General features: G+C 48.5%; 1 protein-coding gene across 2 annotated transcripts; it reads right to left on the bottom strand.

The window, feature by feature from the left end:
- Window positions 1-722: 722 nt before the first annotated feature.
- On the bottom strand, window positions 723-13070 carry LSG1 (large 60S subunit nuclear export GTPase 1). 2 transcript variants are annotated; one of them, XM_042042254.1, is made up of 14 exons: window positions 12948-13068; window positions 12756-12873; window positions 12358-12478; window positions 11697-11783; window positions 10740-10826; window positions 8586-8646; window positions 7713-7889; window positions 6215-6634; window positions 5810-5911; window positions 4848-4991; window positions 4431-4554; window positions 3739-3818; window positions 2936-3109; window positions 723-1643 (listed from the first exon to the last, which is right to left on the bottom strand). In XM_042042254.1, exons 1-14 carry the CDS (start codon window positions 13026-13028, stop codon window positions 1464-1466), a joined length of 1956 nt encoding a protein of 651 aa, XP_041898188.1. In that variant the 5' UTR covers window positions 13029-13068; the 3' UTR covers window positions 723-1463. The 2 variants fall into 2 exon arrangements, with proteins under 2 accessions (XP_041898188.1, XP_041898189.1); XM_042042255.1 differs by lacking the exons at window positions 723-1643; window positions 2936-3109; window positions 3739-3818; window positions 4431-4554; window positions 4848-4991 and adding an exon at window positions 4998-5248 and having other exon boundaries at window positions 12948-13070.
- Window positions 13071-21511: the final 8441 nt, after the last annotated feature.

Raw genomic sequence — 21511 nt, 5'->3', positions numbered from 1 at the left:
TTCAGGAAACAAAGGCAGAGATCACCTTCTCCAGGAGAACTAAATTAAATAGTCTCTCCTGACAATCTACTTTCTGCTACGGTACACTGATTTAAAGTATCATTGACCATATTAATTCAGTGTAATTATAATTTAACTTTACAGATGGCAGGGAACTATCTTCCCTCCAGTGATGTAATTAGGAACGCGAGAGCAGGGACTGCAGGGGAAGCAGGAGCTGAGGTGAGAGCTCTGCTGTCAGGGGACCCTCTGCACCCACAGTGCAAACTGGCTGTACAGGACACACACAAAGGGTCACAAAACCAAAACCAGCTTGGTTGCACACCCCGCATCTGCTGTGGCTTTGCTGAGCAGTTGCTTTCATCTCTCCATCCACATTTAAGGCCTGGAAAGCACAAAATTACAAGACAGCAATCCCTTTTTTAGTATCAAAGAGGCCAGCATCCTGTGTTACTCCACCACCTAAAAACAAAGCATGACTCGTCTTTGTGAGCTTTTCAGTTCTATCATTACTCTCTGTGCTGATCTAGGAATGAAGAGCACTGACCAAGTGCACAAACATTTTCACAGTAGGGCAGCTGAGAAGTAAATCTCACTTTAATCTGACCCCAAGTAAGTAAAGTCTTTTTAACATCAAATACTCAGCTACTCAATTAAAATCTGCTAACAGACAGTTCTCTGACTTAGAGCAATGAGAAAGAACATGACAGACACATAGGAAGTAAAATCTCAAATATATTTAAGGACAAATTAGCACCAGATTTTTATCCAGTCACATGGAGCCAATGTTTTAAAATACCAGTGGGAAGTCACACAGAAAAACAACTGATACCAGCTCAGTGTAAAGGATATAAAAGCAACATTTTCCTTGCATGGTGTGCTGTGCTGTGCTCAAGCTGGGAAACAGGGAGTGGTTACAGATTCTACAGAGTAGGGCTGGTATAGCAGAGAAGGAAGAGGGCAGTAAAGATCATTTTACCTCATTTATCAACACTCTAAAGCATTCTGTCAAATCAACAGACAAGCCTTAAAGACCAAAAAAAAAAAAAAAAAAAGCACAATAGTGTCTCAAAATGTAACAAATATCACTCATTGAAATTCAACTGTTTCAAGATTTTAGTCAGTTTTACAAGGCTTGCTTTGATTGCAACAGCTATAAAATACATCCTTTATGGAAGGAAAAACATTCCTGCACAGCTCCATCTGCTCCCATTGAAAGGATGTTTCAGCAGCAGTCAAATGTCTGGGCTGGTTTCCAGATAACAAGAACAGCCAGGTCTCTTTTGTTCTCAGAAGGGATGAACTCCAACCACCAGAGCCCACTCATCCCCTGCCAGGCCAATCCACCGCAGAGAGCTCCCAGGTGAGCTAGTCATGCCCGCTTATCTGTTCTTTCCCCCTCAATTAAGGCCTGTGGGACAGTGCAGTCCCTGCCCTGAAAAGGCAAGATACTGGTGCCACAGCTAAGCCTCCAGGTGCTTAGTGATCCTGCGGATTTTCTCCTTCTTGTTCCGGTTTCCGTGTTTTTTCCAGGGCTTTCCTACCACATTGCCAGGATTGGATGCAGTCACAGGCACGAGGCCGCTCCCAGGCCGGTACCCCATGGCAGCCCGGACCCCTTTCATCAGGGCACGGACGTTCTCCTGGAAAAGGAGACACAATCAGCAGTGACTGAGGAGAAGATACTCAACCACTGCAGTTTGTCAGTAAAACCAGACACAGGCAAGCTCAAACCCAGCAGGGCCTGCTCAGCCCCTGCTCCAGAGCTGCAGGAAGGTCACAGCAGGCAGCCAGAGCCTGCCAGCAGCTCCAGTTCTGCCGAGCTGTGCCGGCTCCCCAGCGTCCACCACTGACATGACACCGCGCCCTGGCCGGCATCAGCTCCAGCACCAGGATGGATCCTCACAGCCTCTGCTCTGCACACAACAGATTGTCTTCCCAAATAAATCTGGCACCCGGGAAAGCCACAGACCAAAATTGGTTGCTCAAATCTGGAGCGTGGGCAGCACTGACGGGGCTCGCAGCTCGTGCCAGCGCTTTGGGCAGACAGAGCAACAGTCTGGTAATCCCAAAAATTCTTTTCAGGTCACAGTTTTCTGAAATAGCTCACTTTTTTTTCTTTTTTTTTTGAAAAGAGCCTGAGTGCTTGTTTTCAAAATGCATTATCTTTAGCTATGCTAAACAAATGGTGTTCACATCCAGCTAACCAAACAGAATGGAACATGCTATCTATGACCCATCCTCTTCATGGCTAAAAACATGTTCTAATTCCTGTCAGGTATGCAGATCTAGTCAGTTATGGATGTCATTAGTACACTTTTTCAGTAGTGTAGGGGCAAAACAGATCCCTCTGGGATCTAACAAGAATCATAAGTTAAGAAAAATTCCCATTTTCCACTTAATTTTGGGATTTCTTGACTGGATTTTAAATCAGTTTGTATTCTACTCATCTGATTTCAGGTTCTGAGTCAAAACTCCCAGGTAGTACTAAATCAATTGTCTTAAAAAAGCTTATCACATCCTCTAAATATGTCAGCTCAGGAAAGGAATGTTATTTTCAAGGACCTGTTAGTTCAAAACCATGTTCTGTGTCAGCTGCCGTGTCATTCCTCCTTGTCTTTCTTCCCAGTCACCCTCCTGTTTGCTCAAGATTGACGTTCGATCCATAATGACAAGGGTCACCCTGCTGACCTCTAAAAAATCAGCTATGCACATCTCATTAGCAATCTTTCAGTCACCTAGGACATTCCCAGTGATTTAGGAGATAATGAAAAGAACAGAGAGCTCTTGGGTAGAAATTATGTGCAGATCCCACTGCATCAAACACCATTAACTCAACCTAGCACACCTCCATCCTCAAAGGTGGTTTTCCCCCAGTAACTACAGATGAGTGCTGCAGCAAAAACTCCTAGAACAAATCTCTTCCAGAATTTACCTGATGGAAAAATGTTTTGTCCACCACATTTTCAATTTGTTTTGCTTTGGTATTTTTCTCAGGCTTCACCCGTCCAGTGGCCTGCACAGTTCTACTTTCAGGGCATCTTTGATGCTGGTGCTGAAAATCATTTGGGTCAATACCAGGAGGTGGGTGGCAGTATAACAGCTTCCCCTGTGAAAACAGTGGGACAGAGCTATTACAAAAGAAACTTGGAGAGGAAAGAAAACAACTCCAAAGAAGGGCCTGAAGTTTAGGGGCTCACAATGGCAGACGACCAGTACACTTTATTTCTTCTCCCAGGCAACAACTGGCTTGACTTCTAAGTTAAAGTACTGTTCTACCTCTACATCAAAGTGCCATTTGCAGCTGCAGTGTCCAGCTGCAAACACCACAATGCAAAACTCCCAGGAGCACTGGGGGATCCTATTAAGAAATTATCAACAATAAATTGCTGAGAGGTGCTGCAGAAGCATGCAGTATTACAACACTCAGAGCAACAGTCCTTAGTGCCAAATATTGGTCCAGCTATACATTATGGGTTCATTTCCTGAATATCTGCTAGCTATTTTAGAGATATGATTATTTATTTAGCTGGCACCATATTTTTAAGCAATCACATTTCTAAATTAGCTTAAGAAATTCAATTTATTCTTTTAAAACATAAAAGCAGCCAAATTTAAAGAGTCTTTTGATACCTGGTGATTTTATCCAGAGAAATATAATTTACTTTATTGTGCTCCAGTACAACCTTTAATTCACCTCTGAGAAGGGAAGAAAACCCAGATGTAGGATGCACTTACATTGACATAATCTTTTAACACGTATCGAGCTGATCGCGGCTGGTCTGGCTGTCCATGAGCTGTCATAAAGCCTCTCATATCTGGAAGAGAAATCCAGAGTATATTCTGTGTAAGTACAAGAGAATGTTAGTATGTTCTTCTCTGCTTCCTAACTGCACATTTGTATCCTTTCTCAAAAAACAGTCCCTTAGAAAGAGGCTTCTGTTAGGGAAAGCAGGAAAAAAAAAAAGGGAAGAACTTTGGTGACTGTAAAGGTACTGCAGAAACATCCTGACCTGAAAGGAATTATAAGAGCTGACATCTCCCTACCAGCAGAAAACTGCTGGGGTTTTTTTTTGTTTTAAAGGCAGAGAATGAGAATTCACTGCATTCTTCAAAGTCTAATTCAGACACAGATGGTGGGAGATATCTGACAGGGTAAGAGAACCACGTTACAGACTGGCAGGGCATTTCACCAATATCCTCCACACCATCACTGCATCTGTCAGATGAGACTGGCAAAGCACCACTGCAACATACACAGGAGATGAGCCATTACCAAAGGCCATTCCTGAGAGGAGGGCAAGTCCTATCGAAGAGATTCAATTCACAACAAACCCAAGATGGGCCTAACTTTACAAAATTCCCCTAAGGCCACGTTCAGGACCATGCACACAGTGGACGTGATAGGTTTTAAAAGGATCATCACTCACATCCATATGCTGTTAGCAGCTCTTCAGCTGTAGGCTTTCTATCTGGGTCCTCATCTTCCCTTGGCCTTATGATATTTATTCCATAGGTTGCTTCCAAAATGTTCCGTGGGATATGCTGGCAAACGTAAGCTAGTGAAGGAAACCACCTGGTGATTTACAGCTACACAAGTAATCTTGCCCTTGTCACTCCAAGAGCACACACAACGATTTTGGATTTTGTTGCAAACCAGAAAAATAACATGAGTCTGACAACAAGACAAAGTTGAAATGAGATAGGAGAAGACCAACACAGCAGGATTGTTTTATCCAGTATGTCCCACCTCCCTCAAAGCATGAGCACATGTACTGCTAGCAGGGCTGGAACATGCTACTTGGCATACTCCAAATACACTCTCACAAACCCCATGCAAAGGATATTAGAGAAATAGGTGGAACATGGTCCCTCATCTGATCTATAGGCAGAATTCCAGAACAAATCATTTCTGCCTTGGTAGAGACGAAAGATGGCATCACCAGACCAGGGCAATCACAAAGGCACAGGCCAGGCTCCACATACAGGGTCTACGTGACAAATAACCCATTAGTTCACTATGGCAAGTCAGTGTCCATGGAGGAAAAAGGAAAAAAAAAATAAAAATTCAAATGCATAGATGAAACATGGATGCAAATGACAATAAGCAGAAATTCTCCTAACATAGACACCTGCCCTGCTGGCCCCAGCCAAAGAATTAAGAAGATCAGATGTGGAAGACAGCAGCACTTTCAAGTTCCTAAATATGGTGTCCAGATGGGGGCAGCAAGATCTTCAGCTCTCCAGTCTAATGGGAGAGAAGAAAGCACTCCACAAAACTCTGTTGGACCTTCTGAAACAGCTAGGAGATTAAAAAGTACAAATCCCACAGTGATCCCACACTATAGCATTGGAGTTGGCTACCTCAAAATCAAAGCTTGATCAATATGAAAACAGCAGCAAAACTACATTTATTCACAGCAATGATGTGGACAAGAAGAGTGGTTTGAAACCTTGACCTTAAGCTATTCAGATGAACACTCACTTTAAAAAGTTTCTCTCCTCATGACTGGTGTTGGAAAAAGAAGGCACAAGGTAAGTAAATAAAATCGGGAGATGGAAAACATCTCCCATTGCACAGCAGCTCTTCTGAGTGACTCAAAATGGAGCACGAGTTTAGAAGCAAAAATTAAAGTTCCAAAATTACACACATCAAGACCACCCCTCTCCAACCTACTCTGCTGGCCAGAGAGTTCAGGCTGGCATAGTTCTCAATGAGTGCAGGTGGTTGCAACTAGGTCATAAGGAAGCCCTCTTCCACCAGGGAAAAAGAAATGATAAAAAGATTGATGTTATTTGTTAGCAATACCTGGAAGTGTTTTGTACGGCCTGGTGTAGCAGACACTGACACCTTCTTATTTCCAAGGATTGTGTTGATGGTTGAACTTTTGCCAACATTAGGGTAACCCACCTAGATGACAAAGAAGTGGAGTATTAACAGTAGTATCAGGCAGGGTACTGCCAAAAGACTGACAGAGCTCTGACACACAAGTTCTTTAATAAAATGTACTAAAAAAACAGGGCAAACAGTGGGGCACACTGAGCTCCAGGAACTTCAGTATTAATCTTTGCACAAAACCCACAGTGGCCTGTGCTTCTAGTTTTTATACCCTTATAGGAAACCAGGCTACAAGATGGAATTTTTCCCACGGGGGGCACATGGAATTAAAATTTAGATTAAGTAAGTTCCATTTAAGCACAAAATCCAACTCACCAGCCCAACATTTACTTCCCCATCCTTCACCCTCGGTCCATCATGCATAGTTTTGAATATCTCCAGAAGCTCATTTCTCTGTACCAGGTGGCTGAAGTTCCTGACATTCCTGTTCTTCTCCTGCACTCCATGCTGCACTGCAGCACCATCAGTCCTGCTTTCCATCCTCTCTGGAGCAAAAGCATTTATGTTGTCACCAGCTTCATCTTCAGAACAGGTTTGCCAGTCCTCCTCTTCATCTTCCTCACAGTCTTCATATTCATCACTGCTGTTATCATCACTCACCAGAACCTGGTTTATACTTTTGCTGCCTGTGGATGCTCTTTCTGTGCTACCTTGTGCTGTGTTGTCATCATCTTGACTGGAGCCTTCATCCTCAGAACCACTTGGGTGCTCCGCTCCCCCTTCAGCACCCAGTTCCTGTGGGGACAGCAGTCCAGAGGTGAAATGCAAAGACAACACCAAGCCTTGCTGCTGGCTGCAGCTGCTGCAGTGCAGACAACTGTATTTTCATCAGCCAGATCCCAAGAGTTGACAACTCAGTGTTTACATCACACAGGGGTTTTCTAGAGATCTTAAGTAGGATGTAGAACAACTAGCCCATTTCAGGAGAATGACAAAAGTATTCCAAGAGGGACAGTTCACAGCTTCTCTGTGAAGTCATTACGAAGTTCGTTTCCAGAATGAATGTGTGCACACCCATGCTAGTTTTTTTTATTTATTAAGTGTTCCTAGTAAAAGGAATGAATGTTACTCTTTCAAAATGTTCAGAACACAAACCCATTTTGTTTCATGTCTAAATATTTCATTAAAATAATTTTAAGCTGTTTTATTTTCAGTCAACTCTACATTTCTTCCCTGCAAAGAGTTTACATTCAAAAAGGAAGATCTTTTCACAACAGTATTTTGACCTTTATTCCCAAAAAAGAGAACAGAACTAAAAGTGAGACCTTCAGTCTCACTTTTAAATCAGCCTGTAAAAACATTTTATACAAGGACTGCAAACCAGCTGGACAGAGTAGGTATTTTTGGAAGGAGATAGGGGATATCCCACAGCTGAATGGTCGTAACAGAAGAAAGTGGCACCTATTGATAACATGTAATTTGGGGTAGCAGCTCATTTTGTTCCACTGGCTAAAAATGACTTTCAGATACTTTAGGTTCTCCAAGAAACACCTTCCCTCTCTGGGAAAGAAAAAAAATCTCTGTACAGATAACCTCATCCCTCACAGCATCCCCCTTGGAAAGGTTTCCAATTCTTTCAATGAGTTAAGAGTTTGCAAGCAGGTCTACAAGGGCTGTTCCTGTGTTTTGCACTTTGTTCACCATTTTACTCCCCTCACTTTTGTCTCTGAATTGATCATTCAAATGCTGTTTTATAGCTGCACAGGTCTTTAAAATAATCCTTTTGTGCTCAGGTATATCACAAGAATAGCTGCAAAGCAAGTTACCAGCTGCAGCCAGCACAGATCTAGTTTGAACTGGTCACCTACAGTACCTTTGGTTCTCCACACAGCCGTTCACACTCTGCCAGAGCTGACCAGAACACCACCTTGACACCCTCTTTCTCAAAGAACTGTGCCCAAGCAGCACGTTGCTCCTCAGTCAGCAAATCTGCTTTGTTGATCAGGATCATGTTCTCCTTGTCATTACTGACCTCCTTAATGTAACTTTCCTAAAGAAAACAAGAGAAGGATCAGTTTGTACTCTGGTTTTGACTCCTCTTCCCCCCAAGATAATGCAAGAGCAGCAAGACAAGTTACTCCATCCTGCTGCACACGAGCGTAGCCAAGCTTACAATCCCTGGGTTGGTGGAAATGCTGTTCAGCAGACAGCTACAAGAACAAACTGGAGCATGCAACTACCACAATACAGCTTGCTGCTGGCCACACGTGCAAACACCTTGTCTGCTTAGAGCTGTGACAAGATATTAATCAGCACCCTGCAGCAGGAGCTCCTAAGACAACTATTTGAGCAATTCCACATCTCACTGATGCAGGGTTCTATAGTCTATCATTACAAACGTGTCACTTCTATAATTCTTGATCGTTTGTAATCCTTACTCACTTTCATTCCACTACACTTTTACATAAAACAGTTCCTTTAAGTGAGGACACTTCTAGTGGGTAATGAGGAATAATATAATATCTGCAATGTAACATCTGCAGAAATGCCTCTAAATCCTGTGTGATATACCAAAAGACAAAGAAAAATAATTTCATGCCAGAATACTTGCATAAATTAATAAGATAGCCACTTAGGCACAACAGCAAAACAGCTTCAAGGTGGCTGAATGCATTAAACAAAAAATGTATCATGTAAACATTAAGAAATAAAATGAAGACAACATTCAAGAAAGTGGTTTACTTACCAGATCTTGACATCTAAACAGAAGGGGGTTTCTGGCATCTACTATCTGGACTACAATGTCACTGCAAAGTAAAGGAAAGCCCCATAAAGTATTCCTTCTTACCTGGCCTCAAAGGAAGCAATAAGGCACAGCAATTATTCATTTCGAGATTTTGCTTGGAATTTTAGTAGCTTTAACTGTATTATCCTACTAAAACCTTTACTGAACATCAGAGCATCTCAGCAGCCCACCTGCCCAACAGAGCCGTGCTTGTGCTACAAGCCAGTACTGCAGTACAGTGTTTACTCCTCCCTTGGCTCATTCTCCTGTACAACTGTACAGCCACCAAGGGGGAAGAAAACACACCAGTTTTGACAACCCATCTACCCTTCAGAAATGCTCAGCAGGCAAGAACCACAGTAGTGGTACTCCATTTTTTAGAATGGTACTGAAAGCTGTGATAATGCAACTTTATTTCTATCTATTCTCATCCTCAGCTGTGGCAGGGTGTTTACAGAGAGAAAGAAGAGGTGGTTTTCCTACATAGCAAGATTTTTGCATGGAACAAGATGTACAAAGTCTCTCACAAATTACCTGCCGATTTTAAGCATTTGATATTGGGCATTTTCAAAATTTTCTCAGTGCTCTCTTTTTTCACAAAAAGCACAAAACAATGAAAAAATAGCCTTAGATTTCAGGAAAACATATTGCTCCCCCATGCAAGCAAGGCATTGAGACATGCTTTTAGGAAATACCTTCCAAACCCAGACACCAAATTGCCACCACATACATGAGCAGGGCTCATTAGTTCTACACAGTAATTAAATGCAATGGCTTCAGGTCCCAAAGGCATCCATGCTTCTTTTGTCAAAAGGATGGGGAAAATTTAACTACAGCCTCTTCCACTAGAACTTCTCCAGGCAGGTAATTTAAAATACTGCCACATGTTACCACATGCTGATTCTATTTGTTTGACAGGGATTTCTGTTAAGTCAGGACAGCTTCAGAACACTACGGGTTGAATGGAAGAATTTCAAGCCTCACTAGGCAGTCTGTTAAGTATTAAAAACAAATAAAAATCAATAATCCCCCCAAGGGAATAATTCAATAATCCACATGGGTACAAAGAAGGACTGCACAGTTACAGACATTCAAAGATCAATACAAGAGAAAGCTGACACCATGGTACTGGGATGGGATACAGAGAAGTTACTGAATCCCACTGCTGGGAACTAGTTTGAAGCAAACACATGGAAAAGGCTGATAACAGATCAAATTATCTGGGAAGGTTAAAGGACTGAGTGACTTTTCCATTCACTTCTGAGACAGCATCCTCACTCTACATGAAATAAAAAAACTTCAACAGGAGCAGAAAGGCATTAATAACACATTCTAGTCACCTCAAAACACCTAGTACAGTCACACTGCACATTATGATACCCTACAATGGATGCTCCTGACCAGCACTCTCCCAGCCAAAGGCCCAGCAGCCCTCAGTACAAAGCCCCTTCTATGAAAGGACCAGCTCACTGGTGAAGTATTTTTCAATTTCAGGAAAGTGAGATGAGATGATCTCAAACTTAATTACTAGTGAAATTAAATGCCCCAGTTAGATTAGCATAGCTGATAGCACTCTTATTGTATTACAGCTCAGCAGAGCAAACAAAGCTATTCCTGTGATATGACAGCCTGTTGTCTTCTGTGCACTGCTGCAACTTCTCTATATGGCAAAGGCCCAAGGAGCCTTTCCTTCTTCCCCAGCATTATTTAGTCCTTGCCTCCTGCCCATGAACATCAGCTGCAGCTGTGTGGTTGGGAAAGAGGGAAAGGGGTTAACCTTGGCAAGAGACCTCAAAGACACTTCTCAAAGGAGGCCTCCCACACAGAGTTACTAGAGGAGGCCAAGAGCAGCAGCCTCTGAAGAATCTTCAGAGACTCACAGTGAACCACCTGCAGATCACAGTGCTGAGAGCTAGCAGGCACCACTAAGCAGCTGCCTTTCTTCACATCACATTTTGATCACTTTCAAACAAAATCACTGCAGTACTGATAATAAAATATTACTAACTTAATTATTTTTCCTGTGCTCAGACACTTGAAACTTGTCCCAAAGCTGCAATTCATGAAAATACATTCAACATCACTTTTTAAAAAGTGGATAGCAAAAGACTTTACCTTCTTTCAATGACTCTCCAAAGCTGACGCCAAAATTCCAAGTTTCTTTCAAATGGGGTTAGAATTAACTTTTTCTCTTCCTCAAGACTAAGGCAAAACAGAAAAAAAAAAAGTCACATTTAGTCCATGGCAGGCTGCAAGCTCACCACCAGTTCTTCCCTAGATCCAGAAGGCTTTAGTTTCACAGAGAGCAATCAGACCAAACTCATATATAGGTACTATTACTGATGTTCTTTCAAACAGATCAAGCACCCAGGTAAACTGGTATCAGTGGCACTGTTTTAATGCTGACAAAATGGCTCCTGAGCTTGCCAATGGAGAAGTGGTAAAAGATGGAAAGAACAAGAATTCATCAGGAGTCTGCTTGTGAAATCTGAGAGCCACAATAACAAATGAGAAAAGTTATCCCAGTTGGCAGCAGTTGTTTCTTAACTGAGTACCACTTGGAAAAATTAATGAAATTTGGGGATGGTACCTGGAATACCTCTATACGGCCTTGAACTTGGTGTTATCACCACCTTGAACAACTTTACTCAGGGCAAGCATGGGTTTGCAGGGTGTGAGCAGATACCACTCAACTCTCCAAGCCAGTGGATGCAGCACAAGACCAGCACAAGCTGCCATATGCAGGCTGGCAGCACTGCCTTCTATTCAGAGCAGCACTGTTGCTCTTAAAAGACACATCCAGTAACCCTTTACTTCACAGGCAAATGGAGAACATCACATGCCATCCTAAAGTATTTTAAAAAAACATGCACACACAAGACAGCTTTGCAGAGCTGACCACAAAGTGACACATCTGGACTATGGCTGGGATGTCCAACCTCCCAGGACAAGTACAGGCAGCTACTGAATAGATGTTAGTTTTATTGGTCCAACAAGGATAAGTACAACCCACTGTTTCCTGTGTCACTAAATGCCACCAGCTACTTACCCAGCCACAAGCAGCATACTCACTGGGCAAGCTGTCGCCTCCACTCGAGAAAGCTCTCTCTCTCTGCTTGCTTCAAGTCCTCTGCACTGGTTGTCCTATCCCAGTGTGGCCTGTAACAAGCACATTTTCAAGTGAGTGGTCAGAAATAGCTGTCAGTCCAGCTACATTATTTCAGTAAACATAAAGAACATAAACACCACACTTTCAGCTATGCTGAGGTAATGGGTCAGATGTGCATGCACCTGTTTTCAGCAACTTTAAGTACACTTTCTTATCCTTTCAAATCCCACTAGCTGAGAGCATGTAAATCAAATACCCCAAAGCTGTTTTCTTGAGCTAAGGTTTGTAGGGTCCCTCAGATGGGGGATTAATCTCTCTGTTCGCCATGCACAGAGCTTTGGAAAGCCTTACCAAGCAGCCTGGATGCACCTGTTCCAGCAGTGCTAAGCTTTGGGCAGGAAAACCACACCATCACGCCAGAGAAGCTGGCACTGGCAGGACTCACATGGCAGGCAGGCACCCGTGCTGTGGGTTACAGCCGGCTCACGCAGGCTAGTTAGAGGCTTCTCCAAAAGCAGGGTATTGCCAGCCTGAGGGCTGTCCTCAGGCTTGCAGCCACGGAGGGATCAGCCACGGAGCCCCACCCAGCCAAGGGGCATCCAGGTCCAGCCCTACAGAACTCACCTCCGTGGGATGCGCAGGAATTGCTGATTCTCCTGGTGCAGCTGCCGAACGCGCTGGGCCTCCTGGGCTGTGAGCAGCCCCGTGCAGCTCTGGGCAGACACGATCTGGGCATTCAGACGCTCTGCCGGAAGGGAGAGACAGTCATCCAAGGCCACCTGTCACCAGCCCTGCTACCCCTGCCACCGCATCCTGTCTCTGCTGACCCCCAGCCCTGGCTCAGGGCCTCACCACCTGCCCCCAGTTCCCGCCCGGCCACACCCACTGCCAGCCCCCGCTCCCACACACTCATCCCAGAACCGGTGTCGGCCCGACCCGGGTTCCCAGCCCCGAGATCCCTCCCCAGTCCCCGGATCTGCCCCCGGCCCAGCCGCACCCCCGGGCCCATCCCAGCCCCTCACCGGCCACGAAGCGGGTGCCGGCCAGCTCGGCCGTGGCCAGGAACTCCTCCAGCGGGCTCTGCTCGGGCGCCGACCGCAGCTCCGGGCCGCGCTCGGCGACCACCTCGCTGACGTGAAGCTGCCGGCACAAAACACCACCGTCAGTCCGGGCCGCCCCGGCCTCCCTCCCGCCTCCCTGGGCCCCCGGCTTACCCATGAGGAGGCGCCGCGGCGCTCCAGCCCGCGCTGCCGCTGCAGGGAGCGCCCGAGCCCATCGCTCCGCTTCTTGCCCATGTGCCGCCGTCGCCGCACCGCCGACGGAAGGGGCGGGCCGATCCGCACCTTCTACCGCCCGCTTCCACCGCCCCTTCCGCCGCCCGGCCCCTTCCACCGCGCCCGCCCCGCCGCGCCCAGGCCCCGCCACCAGGCGGTGCCACCGCGCCGGCACCGGTCTGAAGCTGCACCACGGGAGGTTTAGGTTGGACATAAGAATTTCTTCACAAAAAGGGTGATTAGACGTTGGAGTGGACTGCCCAGGGAGGTGGTGGAGTCACCGTCTCTGGAGGTGTTTAACGATATGGTACTTAGTGCCATGGTCTAGTGATGTGGTTTCGGACTCGATATCAGAGGTCTTTTCCAACGCAGTTGGTTCTGTGTGATCATCCATCCATCCATCCATCTATCCATCTATCCATCTTTCCATCCCTCCCACCCTGTGGTGGTCAGCATGGACACACATCTCTCTGGCACTCTCCTCCTCAGGCCCGGGTCCAACCCCCTCCCTCTCACAGCCCCACCACTAATGAGCCCGGGGACACAGCTCACTCCCCCCCGAAGGTCGGTGCTGCAGCGGGAGGCCCTGGCAGTGGGGTGACACGCAGGGCTGCCAGCCCCAGCCCAGCCCGTGGCAGTGCTGGCGGCAGCGGGGCCGGTTCCACTCGCTGGTTCGGCCTGGTGCAGATGCTATCAAACCACACCATGTGAAACCCTGCCCGGCAGCCAGCCATGGAGGCAGGGGTTTGTGTGTCCCTCTGCAGAAAGCCACCAGCTCCTGTGGCTGAGGTTGGCCCTGTGCCCTGTAACACACCCAGCCTATTGCAGGTTCCCCTTCCCCAGTGTCCATCATCCCAGTATAGCAAACAGTGCATGCGAGGAATGATAGTGGCAAAGTGGGATCCTGGACGCAGCAGTGGGAGGTATGCTATGAAGTTGCTGACAAAATCTAGCCAGAGTCTGGGCTTCTTTGCCAGACAGAGGACATTGCATGCCCAGCCAGGGAACTACTGAATGGATTTCGGCAGCAGCCATTGTGGCTGATCCGGGTCAAGATGGGAGAGAAGGTTAAATTAATAAACAACTTGACCTGTACTTGCTCACTGAACTGATTTATGAAGCATTTCTCCTTTATGGGTGTTGGGTTAAGGCCAGACAGTTTTCACTATGACTCTGTAATGTGTATCAGTTGTAATCAGAGAATAACCTGTCTAATCCCTGGAAAAAAGAGGCAGGCAAAGCTTAACTTCAGGAGCTGGCTACCAACAGCATCGCAGCATGCACAACTGCCTGGGCAGGAGTGCTCTCTTCTCTCTTCTCTCTTCTCTCTTCTCTCTTTTCTCTCCTCTTTCTTTTTTCTTTTCTCTTGCTCTGTGATGCCTCCCCCTGATAAACACCCATTAGGAAGACACAGTTTTTCTTTTCTTCTTCTTTTCAAAGCTAGCAACTGTATGGCATAAATTTCCCAAGTACGTCTGAACCTCTGCCATGCTCATCCCAGGCTCTGCCACCACCACCAGCCTGGTCTGGCCCCTCCTTTGCTTCCTAAAGGCAAATAAGAGAGATGAAAGGGGACTCAGCAGTCAGCTTTTCATTTAGGTGAGGTGCTTCAATGGAAGGCTGGTGGGCTGCAGACAGCAGGCAGAGATTTAGTAAAATCATTTCTAATCAAGTCATCTTTAATAAAACCATCTCGAGTCTTTATGTGGGCACTGAAGCAGTAATGTAAGTGCTCATTATTGTCTTTCTTTTGTACTTCAGTTAAAAGTTACCTTCCCTTTACAATGCATGATCACCAGCCAGATCAGCCAGCCAGCCTGGCCGATCCCCACACCTCAGGTCTGGCAGCACTTCTAACCCTGCAGCTGAGGCACGTGCAGTGCCATTCCCAGGCTGCCTGACCACAGGCAGAATGCTCAATAATCCCATTGGCACAGCCCTGGCAGCACAGTCTCGGCACCATGGGGTCTTTGGCTGAGGACTCTGCCAGTACAGAGTGCGGAGCTCGATGGACCTACATGGGGACACTTGCAGCTGCGTCCAGTGGCATGAACTGGAAACAGACACTCAGGGACAGGCAGAAGTGCTGGTGCAGTGGGAAAAGGAGGCTTGCTCTGCCACCTGCAACCCATCCTGGGGCAGGGAAGTTTGAGGAAAACATGTACAATAAAGATCTCTGAATTTAGATTGGGATGTTTTTCCCACATGTTGCCCTTTTCCCCCCCACCTTTCCCCATTTCCAGACTGAAGTGCTTCAGGGACCAGTTAACTGCAGGTATTTTCTACCACCTCTGTGCGACCTACTTAAGCGATGCCCAAATTGCCCTCATTCTTGCAACAGATACATTTCTGAGCACTTCATAAACACCAAGGAATTGTTTCTGTCTGATGGTGCTAGCAGCACTGCAAGGATCGCTTTGAGCAGAGCAGTGCTGAAGGAGATACAGACTGCGTCATCGAAGTGACAAAAACATCAGAGCTAGAGTAGCAATTGCATATTTCTAATTGCCATGTTTCTCATCCCTCTCCCATTGCTATGCTGTGCCTACCTGAGCAAGACAGGCTGCTACTGGTCTTACCTGACTGTGACAGCCTGCTGCTCCTAGAAGATGTTTATGCATGGATTAGTCACACACAGTGGAGAGGGACAGTGAGGTACAGATGCTGTCCCAAGAGCTGCACAGAGGCAGCTTGGCACCGGAGTGTGCATGCCAAGAGCACAGCCAGGCAAGGAAAGCTTGGAGGAGAGGGGCATGCTGCTGTGAAGTGGGATAAACCTGTTGATTTGCAGCCCATTCCCATATGATGCAGCAGCTACCACAGCATGCAAAATGAACACAATTTTTGCTGCTGGGCTTTGTTTGTACAACTCAGCTCTTTGAGAGGGGTACTCGGGCTGGACTGAGGTGTTCTCCCGGGAGAGAAAGCATCCCTGTGCATCACCAAATCTCTCACCACTCCTTTGAAATCCACTGAGTGCCCAGCACTGCTGGCTCTTTGGAAGGTGGACACAGTTTTGGGAATTCTCACAAAACCATTGCATAGACAAAGTAAAATCTGCTGTCCTTCCAGCACACTGTAATCATTGACTTGGGCTTCTCTCCCAACTTCTTCTGCCTTGGAGCCAAACCACTGCTCCAGTTTTTGATGCAAATCCTGAGAATTATTTAGCAGCAGCAGCTCTTTTTCAAAAGCCAATGATAACAGTGTGTTTTTGCCTAGAGGAAACATCATTCTTTCTGGACAACTTTTCCTCCATTTTCCTTTAAGGCAGCACTGGGAAATCTCAGGACTGTGTCTCTAAAATATTCATGTGATGGCTATTCATTATTCATGTAAGTTCACAATGCTCAATTCAGCGGTACTGCCAGCCTCAGCCTGACAAGCAGACCCATTAAGAAACCCTCCCCACAGCAGCCCTGCAAGAACACCAAGACAATTTTGCTCTGTGCACAACTGCAGCTGCTTGCACCCCCTTCTTTCCAGCTGTACTCAGAAGCAGAGTGGCACTGCAGGAAAAGCGGGAGCTTGTTCTGCAAGCTTCCCCATCTTTTGGTGAAGGTCTTGCTCCTCTTTAGAAAGAGCAGCATGCTGGGGAAACTCAGAAGCAGGGCTGCCTGGCCAAGGCTGAGCCCTGAGAAGGCACCAACCCCGCTGAGGCCCTCGGGCAAGTTTTTTAGACTCTGCTTCTTCCACCAGCCCTATGAAGATAACATCGCCTCCTTGCCTGGCAGGGTGGGGGCAACTTAATTAGAGAGAGCTGCCTGCCTCTTTGAAGGCACAAAGCACGGGATGGGAAACCGATGGGATTTCTCCAGCTCCGTTGTGCCAGCTCTGCCTGGGAAGACTCACCCGCGCTGCCCACTGCTGCCCCTCCACACGGCCCTATGGTGGCAGCCCCCAGAATGGAGCGTTGAGCAGAGGATGCTGCCCCAACACCACCTCTGTGCCCCTTGACTGGCAGCATGGTGCGAGGACGGGTGCCCCGCACCAGCTCACCCAGCAAACCCCCGCCGAGAGTGCCGTGACACCCAAGGGAGGGCTCTGCTCCATGGGACACTGTCTGCCCTTCTAATTACAGCAGCGGGTGCAGGAAGCGCCGGGGCCGCCTGTGCAGGAAGCGGGGTGTGCCGCTCTCGGTGGCTGAAAAACAACCGCGGCAGAGGTGTGCCGATACCACCACGGCCTCGCCGAGCAGCAGAGCCCCGGCCCCAGGGGTGCTCCCGGTCTTGGGCACCCTGAGCAGCACTGGCATCATCCTTGGTGCCCGCAGGGGATCCAGGACTGCCAATGCATGCACCTCCCACAGTCTTCACATGGCCCCAGCATCACCTGTGCTCCCAGCCCCGAGCCCCCGAGCCCTGCCAGGGCACACCCGCTGCAGGATGGGGTGCTGCTCCCCTTCAGAGAGACAGGAGGCAGCAGGGGTGGCATGCGGCTTCCATGAAAGGCTGTTAAGGACCCTTCTCCCTGAGCAGCTCATGCTGTCCCCTGCCCTGCCAACTCGTCTCAGGCTGTCCCCGCTCCTGGTGACAGGCAGCCATCCGCACTTGCTGCTGCCCAGACCTGGATCACGGCTGGCGTGGCTGGGGGCCATGGCACCCTGCCTTGCACCACTGATGGCCTGTGAGGCCCAGGAGCCGCTCAGTCTTTCCGCTTCATGGAAAAACTTGACAGTTCGGCATTTCCTTTGTCCCGGTTTGGAACAAAGAGTCAAAACTATGACATGTTGCATAGTTATAGAGACTCTGAAATACTTTGTTTTGGAACATATTGAAATGCCGCTTGCAGTGTTTCACTTTGACTGTGTCACTTCAGCTGCTGCAACACAAGAAGTTCTATTGCTACCTGGGAGGAGGAAGCCTGACATGTTTTCATACAGTGACAAAATCAGTACATTCCCATGAATTATTTTGGTCTTGTCATATCAACTTTCCCCAGCACCTTTTCCCACCACTCTTCCCAACCAGAGATCCAATTCCAGCTGCTGGCTACAAAAGCCATCCCTGAAGTGGGGCTGCTCCCTGCAGGGTTTCACCCTCTGCCATCAGACAGACCCTGGCATCTCCCCACACTCCACAGAGCGGCCAGCATGGGCAGCCTGGCAGTTCCCTCCAACAGAGGTGTTGGGCAGCCACTGCCTGTCTGTGCCCCAGAGACACCGTGCACTCCAGAACCTATGGGCTCGTGGTGGGGTGTGACCATGGGCTGCAGTGCAGACTGGAGTGGCCAGGGCAGGAGAGGGATGGAGTGGGGCAGGGAGTGGGGTCTGCCGAGGGCCAAGTGCAGCACTCACCGTGCTGCCGGCTCTGGGCCGCAGGGCAGAGATGGTATCTTACAGATTTTCCCACGCCTCACTCAGGATTTCCATGCGTGCACGCAGGCAGGTGATGCTCAGTAGCTGCTGGGATATTGCATAAATAGAGAACAGGCTGCTGCACTCCCTCCAGGCTACAGCACTGTGCAGATAAGCCCCCAGCATGCAAGTCCGACACATCACGGGTGCTGCCGGCCTTGCAGGCCAGGAGGGAGCCTCGTGCTCACTGGGAACCAGGCAGCATGCACTGGCCCCACAGGGCAGGCTCCCCTCACTGTGCCTCAGCTTCTCCTCTCGGCAATGAAATACAGACATCCAACACCACAGGAACAGCCTCAAGCATGGAGCAGGTGCCCCAAACTTTACTGGGCTGCTCCCTTCTGCCAGACTTCACCCAAAGGCTGTGGCACAGCTCCTCAGCCCAGCACAGGACTCAGAGCATTTTGTGCGGGAATTGCCATCACAGACCACCATGATTTGCAATGTGCTCTTCAGCTGCTGAGGCATGTGGCATAGAATTCAAGCAGTTGCCACACAGCAGGGAAGACATGGTCCTGAACTAACCAGGCCCATTAATGAAGCAAAGAAAGCTACAATGGTCTGGCACACCGACTGGCGAGCAAGCATGGCGAGGAACTGAACCAAGACAGATTCCATTCTCAAGCAGGGATGTGACCACAAGACACCTTCCCTGCTGCTGCACTTCCAAGTGGTATGGAGGCAGGTGTTCTGGGGTGCTGCTGCTCCCTAGATACCATCTGGATCCCCCAGCGGGTCTCTGAGATGCTGATAAGGAAACCTCTACCCTGAGAATGCAATCCAGAAATGGCAGTGCTTCTGCCTTGGGACTGGGGAGGCCATGAGGAGGACAAAGGGGTCAGATCTCCTCCTCACATTACACACCACTGGAGTTTGCAGACAAATATGCCCAAGGGCTGTTGGAGAGCCATGGGGCTCAGCAGCCTGCATGAGCCATGCTGTGAAAACTTGAAGTCTACATTCCTTATCACAGATCACTTCAATCGGGATGGCAGAGCCCAGCTTGACTCTGAAAACACCTCTGTGGGCATCGTTATCGGAAGTGTCTGTGTACCAGCACCAGCCCCCTGCTCTAACGTCCCTCCAGAGGCAGCACTGCAGGAAGGTGTGTGGGCCTCCTTGCTTGCTCCATCCCACCCAGAGCAAACACCTGCCTGCCGAGCCGCCAGCCCAAGGCCCAGAACAGGCTCCTCTGCCCACAGCTGGAGGCAGGCAGGGTTTTGGCAAAGCAACTCCCTCATATGGAGAGACTGCTGTGCCCACACGTCTCAAAGGAGCAGACAGGGTTGCTCTCGGCCTTGCAGCTCACAGGCACTGCTCAGGCAGGTGGCAGCCACTGAGCACGGGGCAGGCGTGGATCTGAGGAGCTGTGGTTCAGCAGGACACCTTGAGGGAGAGGAGGCAGATCTTCAGGACTGCAGGAGTGCCACACCATGTGTGGGTGTCAGATGTCACCTCAAGCCATTGGATTTGTTTTATTTAAGCAGCGTCTTCTGTTTTCACCTTCCAAGACAAAAGAAGACAAAAGAAGAGCACATTGAATGCTACTTGGAGATAAATCAGCTGTACAAACCAAAGTCCTTCTCCCTGCCATGCAGTGGGATGGCAGGAGCTGTCTGCCACAGGCTGCAGCATAGCACATAGTCCCTCCTGCCCCCCACACCAACAGCAGCATGGGGGCTCCCAGTGGGCGCCCAGCACCCAGTCTGCATCACCTCAGCCCCTCACCTGCCCTCCTGTGAGGTCTCAGTGGGGTTTTCCCAAAGAGACAGAGGGCTTGGTTCAGCATGGTGCCGAGCCCAAATGTGCATCCCAGTGGGTGTTGGGCTTCACGCAGAGGGGCCTGGCTGGTTTGTCCCAGCCCTGGCCGTGCCACAGGTTGTGTGCACTGACTGGTGTGCACCCAGCCCATGCAGCTCTCCAACTGAAGTTTTCTCATTGGAAAATGGGAGCATTAACACATTCACTTCTCAGGGCAAGCAACAGCCTTCCTAACACTGTCAAAGTGCTGTGTTAGAGCTGCTGAAGACAGGAAATGCAGCATGTTACTGACCCACACCTACCACTGGCCTTTGGAAACCATGGCTGCATCCAGGCGTCCCCTGGTACCAACTGTGGCGGAGCAGTCTCAAGGGATGGTGCTGACCACGCTGCCCTCCAGTGGGGGGGATTTTGGAAATACAAACAAGTGGGCAAGTGCTTTTTAATAGTTTGATGATGATCACTGTGGTTACTTGCAATTCCCAAGCAATCTGCTAGATGGCATGATGTAATAATAGTAATAATAGTAACAACAACAACAACGATAATTATCTACTGGTTTAATTGATCCAAATTCTAGAAATGATTTGTCAAATAATTCAGGCAGGTGTTCACATATTTTACTGCACGAGTACGTACTGTCCCACTTTTGTCGAACATTTATCCAAACCCCGATGAAGTGCCATTATCTGCAGCACTGGAATTTCTGTTCTTTCTGGCAATGATATGATACATGACACAAGAAGCTATAGTAACTAACAACACAGAGACCAACTTTCTCATTATGTCTGTGAGTGTACTCAGCAACAAGAAATTACAAGACAACTTCTTGTTCTTCGGCTGCTGCATATAAATATGGAGCAAAGGATTACTCATACATAATAACTAGTATTTGCTGCAGGCCCTTCAGCTCTCAGGGCCGGACTAACCAAACCAAAGGAAAGATCATGTTGCAAGAGCGGGACTTGTCCATGGCACACCCTGGCCGGGCAGGCAGCTGAGGCTGGGGCTCTCCCGGCCGTGGGATCTCCCAGAGCATATGGTCCCGCAGTGGCCTTGGGATTTTTATCGGTTTAAGGGGGTTTTGGGCAGACGGATCCCGGGCGGTGCCCTCTCCATTCTCCCCGCCGGTGCTGACGAAAGCTGCAGGAGAGCGCTATGGCACCCACCCTCCGAATGTGGCCGTGGGGAGCGCCGTGGGGAGCGCCGTGGGGAGCGCCGTGGGGCGCACGAGGGTCCCCGCGCTTCCGAGCCAGCGCCGGCACCGGCGGGTGTGCCCCGCTGGGGGCCGCGCTCCGCTGCGAACGGGGAGGGGACAGTGGCTGCCCGGCCGGGCTGGCACCGCCCCGTGCCCGCCCCGTGCCCGCCGCGCCGTGGGGCGGGCACG

Source organism: Corvus kubaryi, unplaced genomic scaffold (assembly GCF_017639235.1).
Source record: "Corvus kubaryi isolate FWS band 111438036 unplaced genomic scaffold, C.kubaryi_AGA036_p1.0 37397, whole genome shotgun sequence".
NCBI lineage: Eukaryota > Metazoa > Chordata > Aves > Passeriformes > Corvidae > Corvus > Corvus kubaryi.
This window is presented reverse-complemented; position numbering and strand designations above follow the sequence as displayed.

What these genes read in the sequence shown, in the direction of transcription:
- LSG1 (XM_042042254.1), bottom strand. Translation starts at nt 13,028, where the DNA reads ATGGGCAAGAAGCGGAGCGATGGGCTCGGGCGCTCCCTGCAGCGGCAG. An exon ending in GGCTGTGTGGAGAACCAAAG is followed by an intron (nt 6,635 to 7,712) that starts GTACTGTAGGTG and finishes CTGTCCCCACAG; the next exon opens with GAACTGGGTGCTGAAGGGGG. An exon ending in TGTTAAAAGATTATGTCAAT is followed by an intron (nt 3,110 to 3,738) that starts GTAAGTGCATCC and finishes CTGTTTTCACAG; the next exon opens with GGGAAGCTGTTATACTGCCA.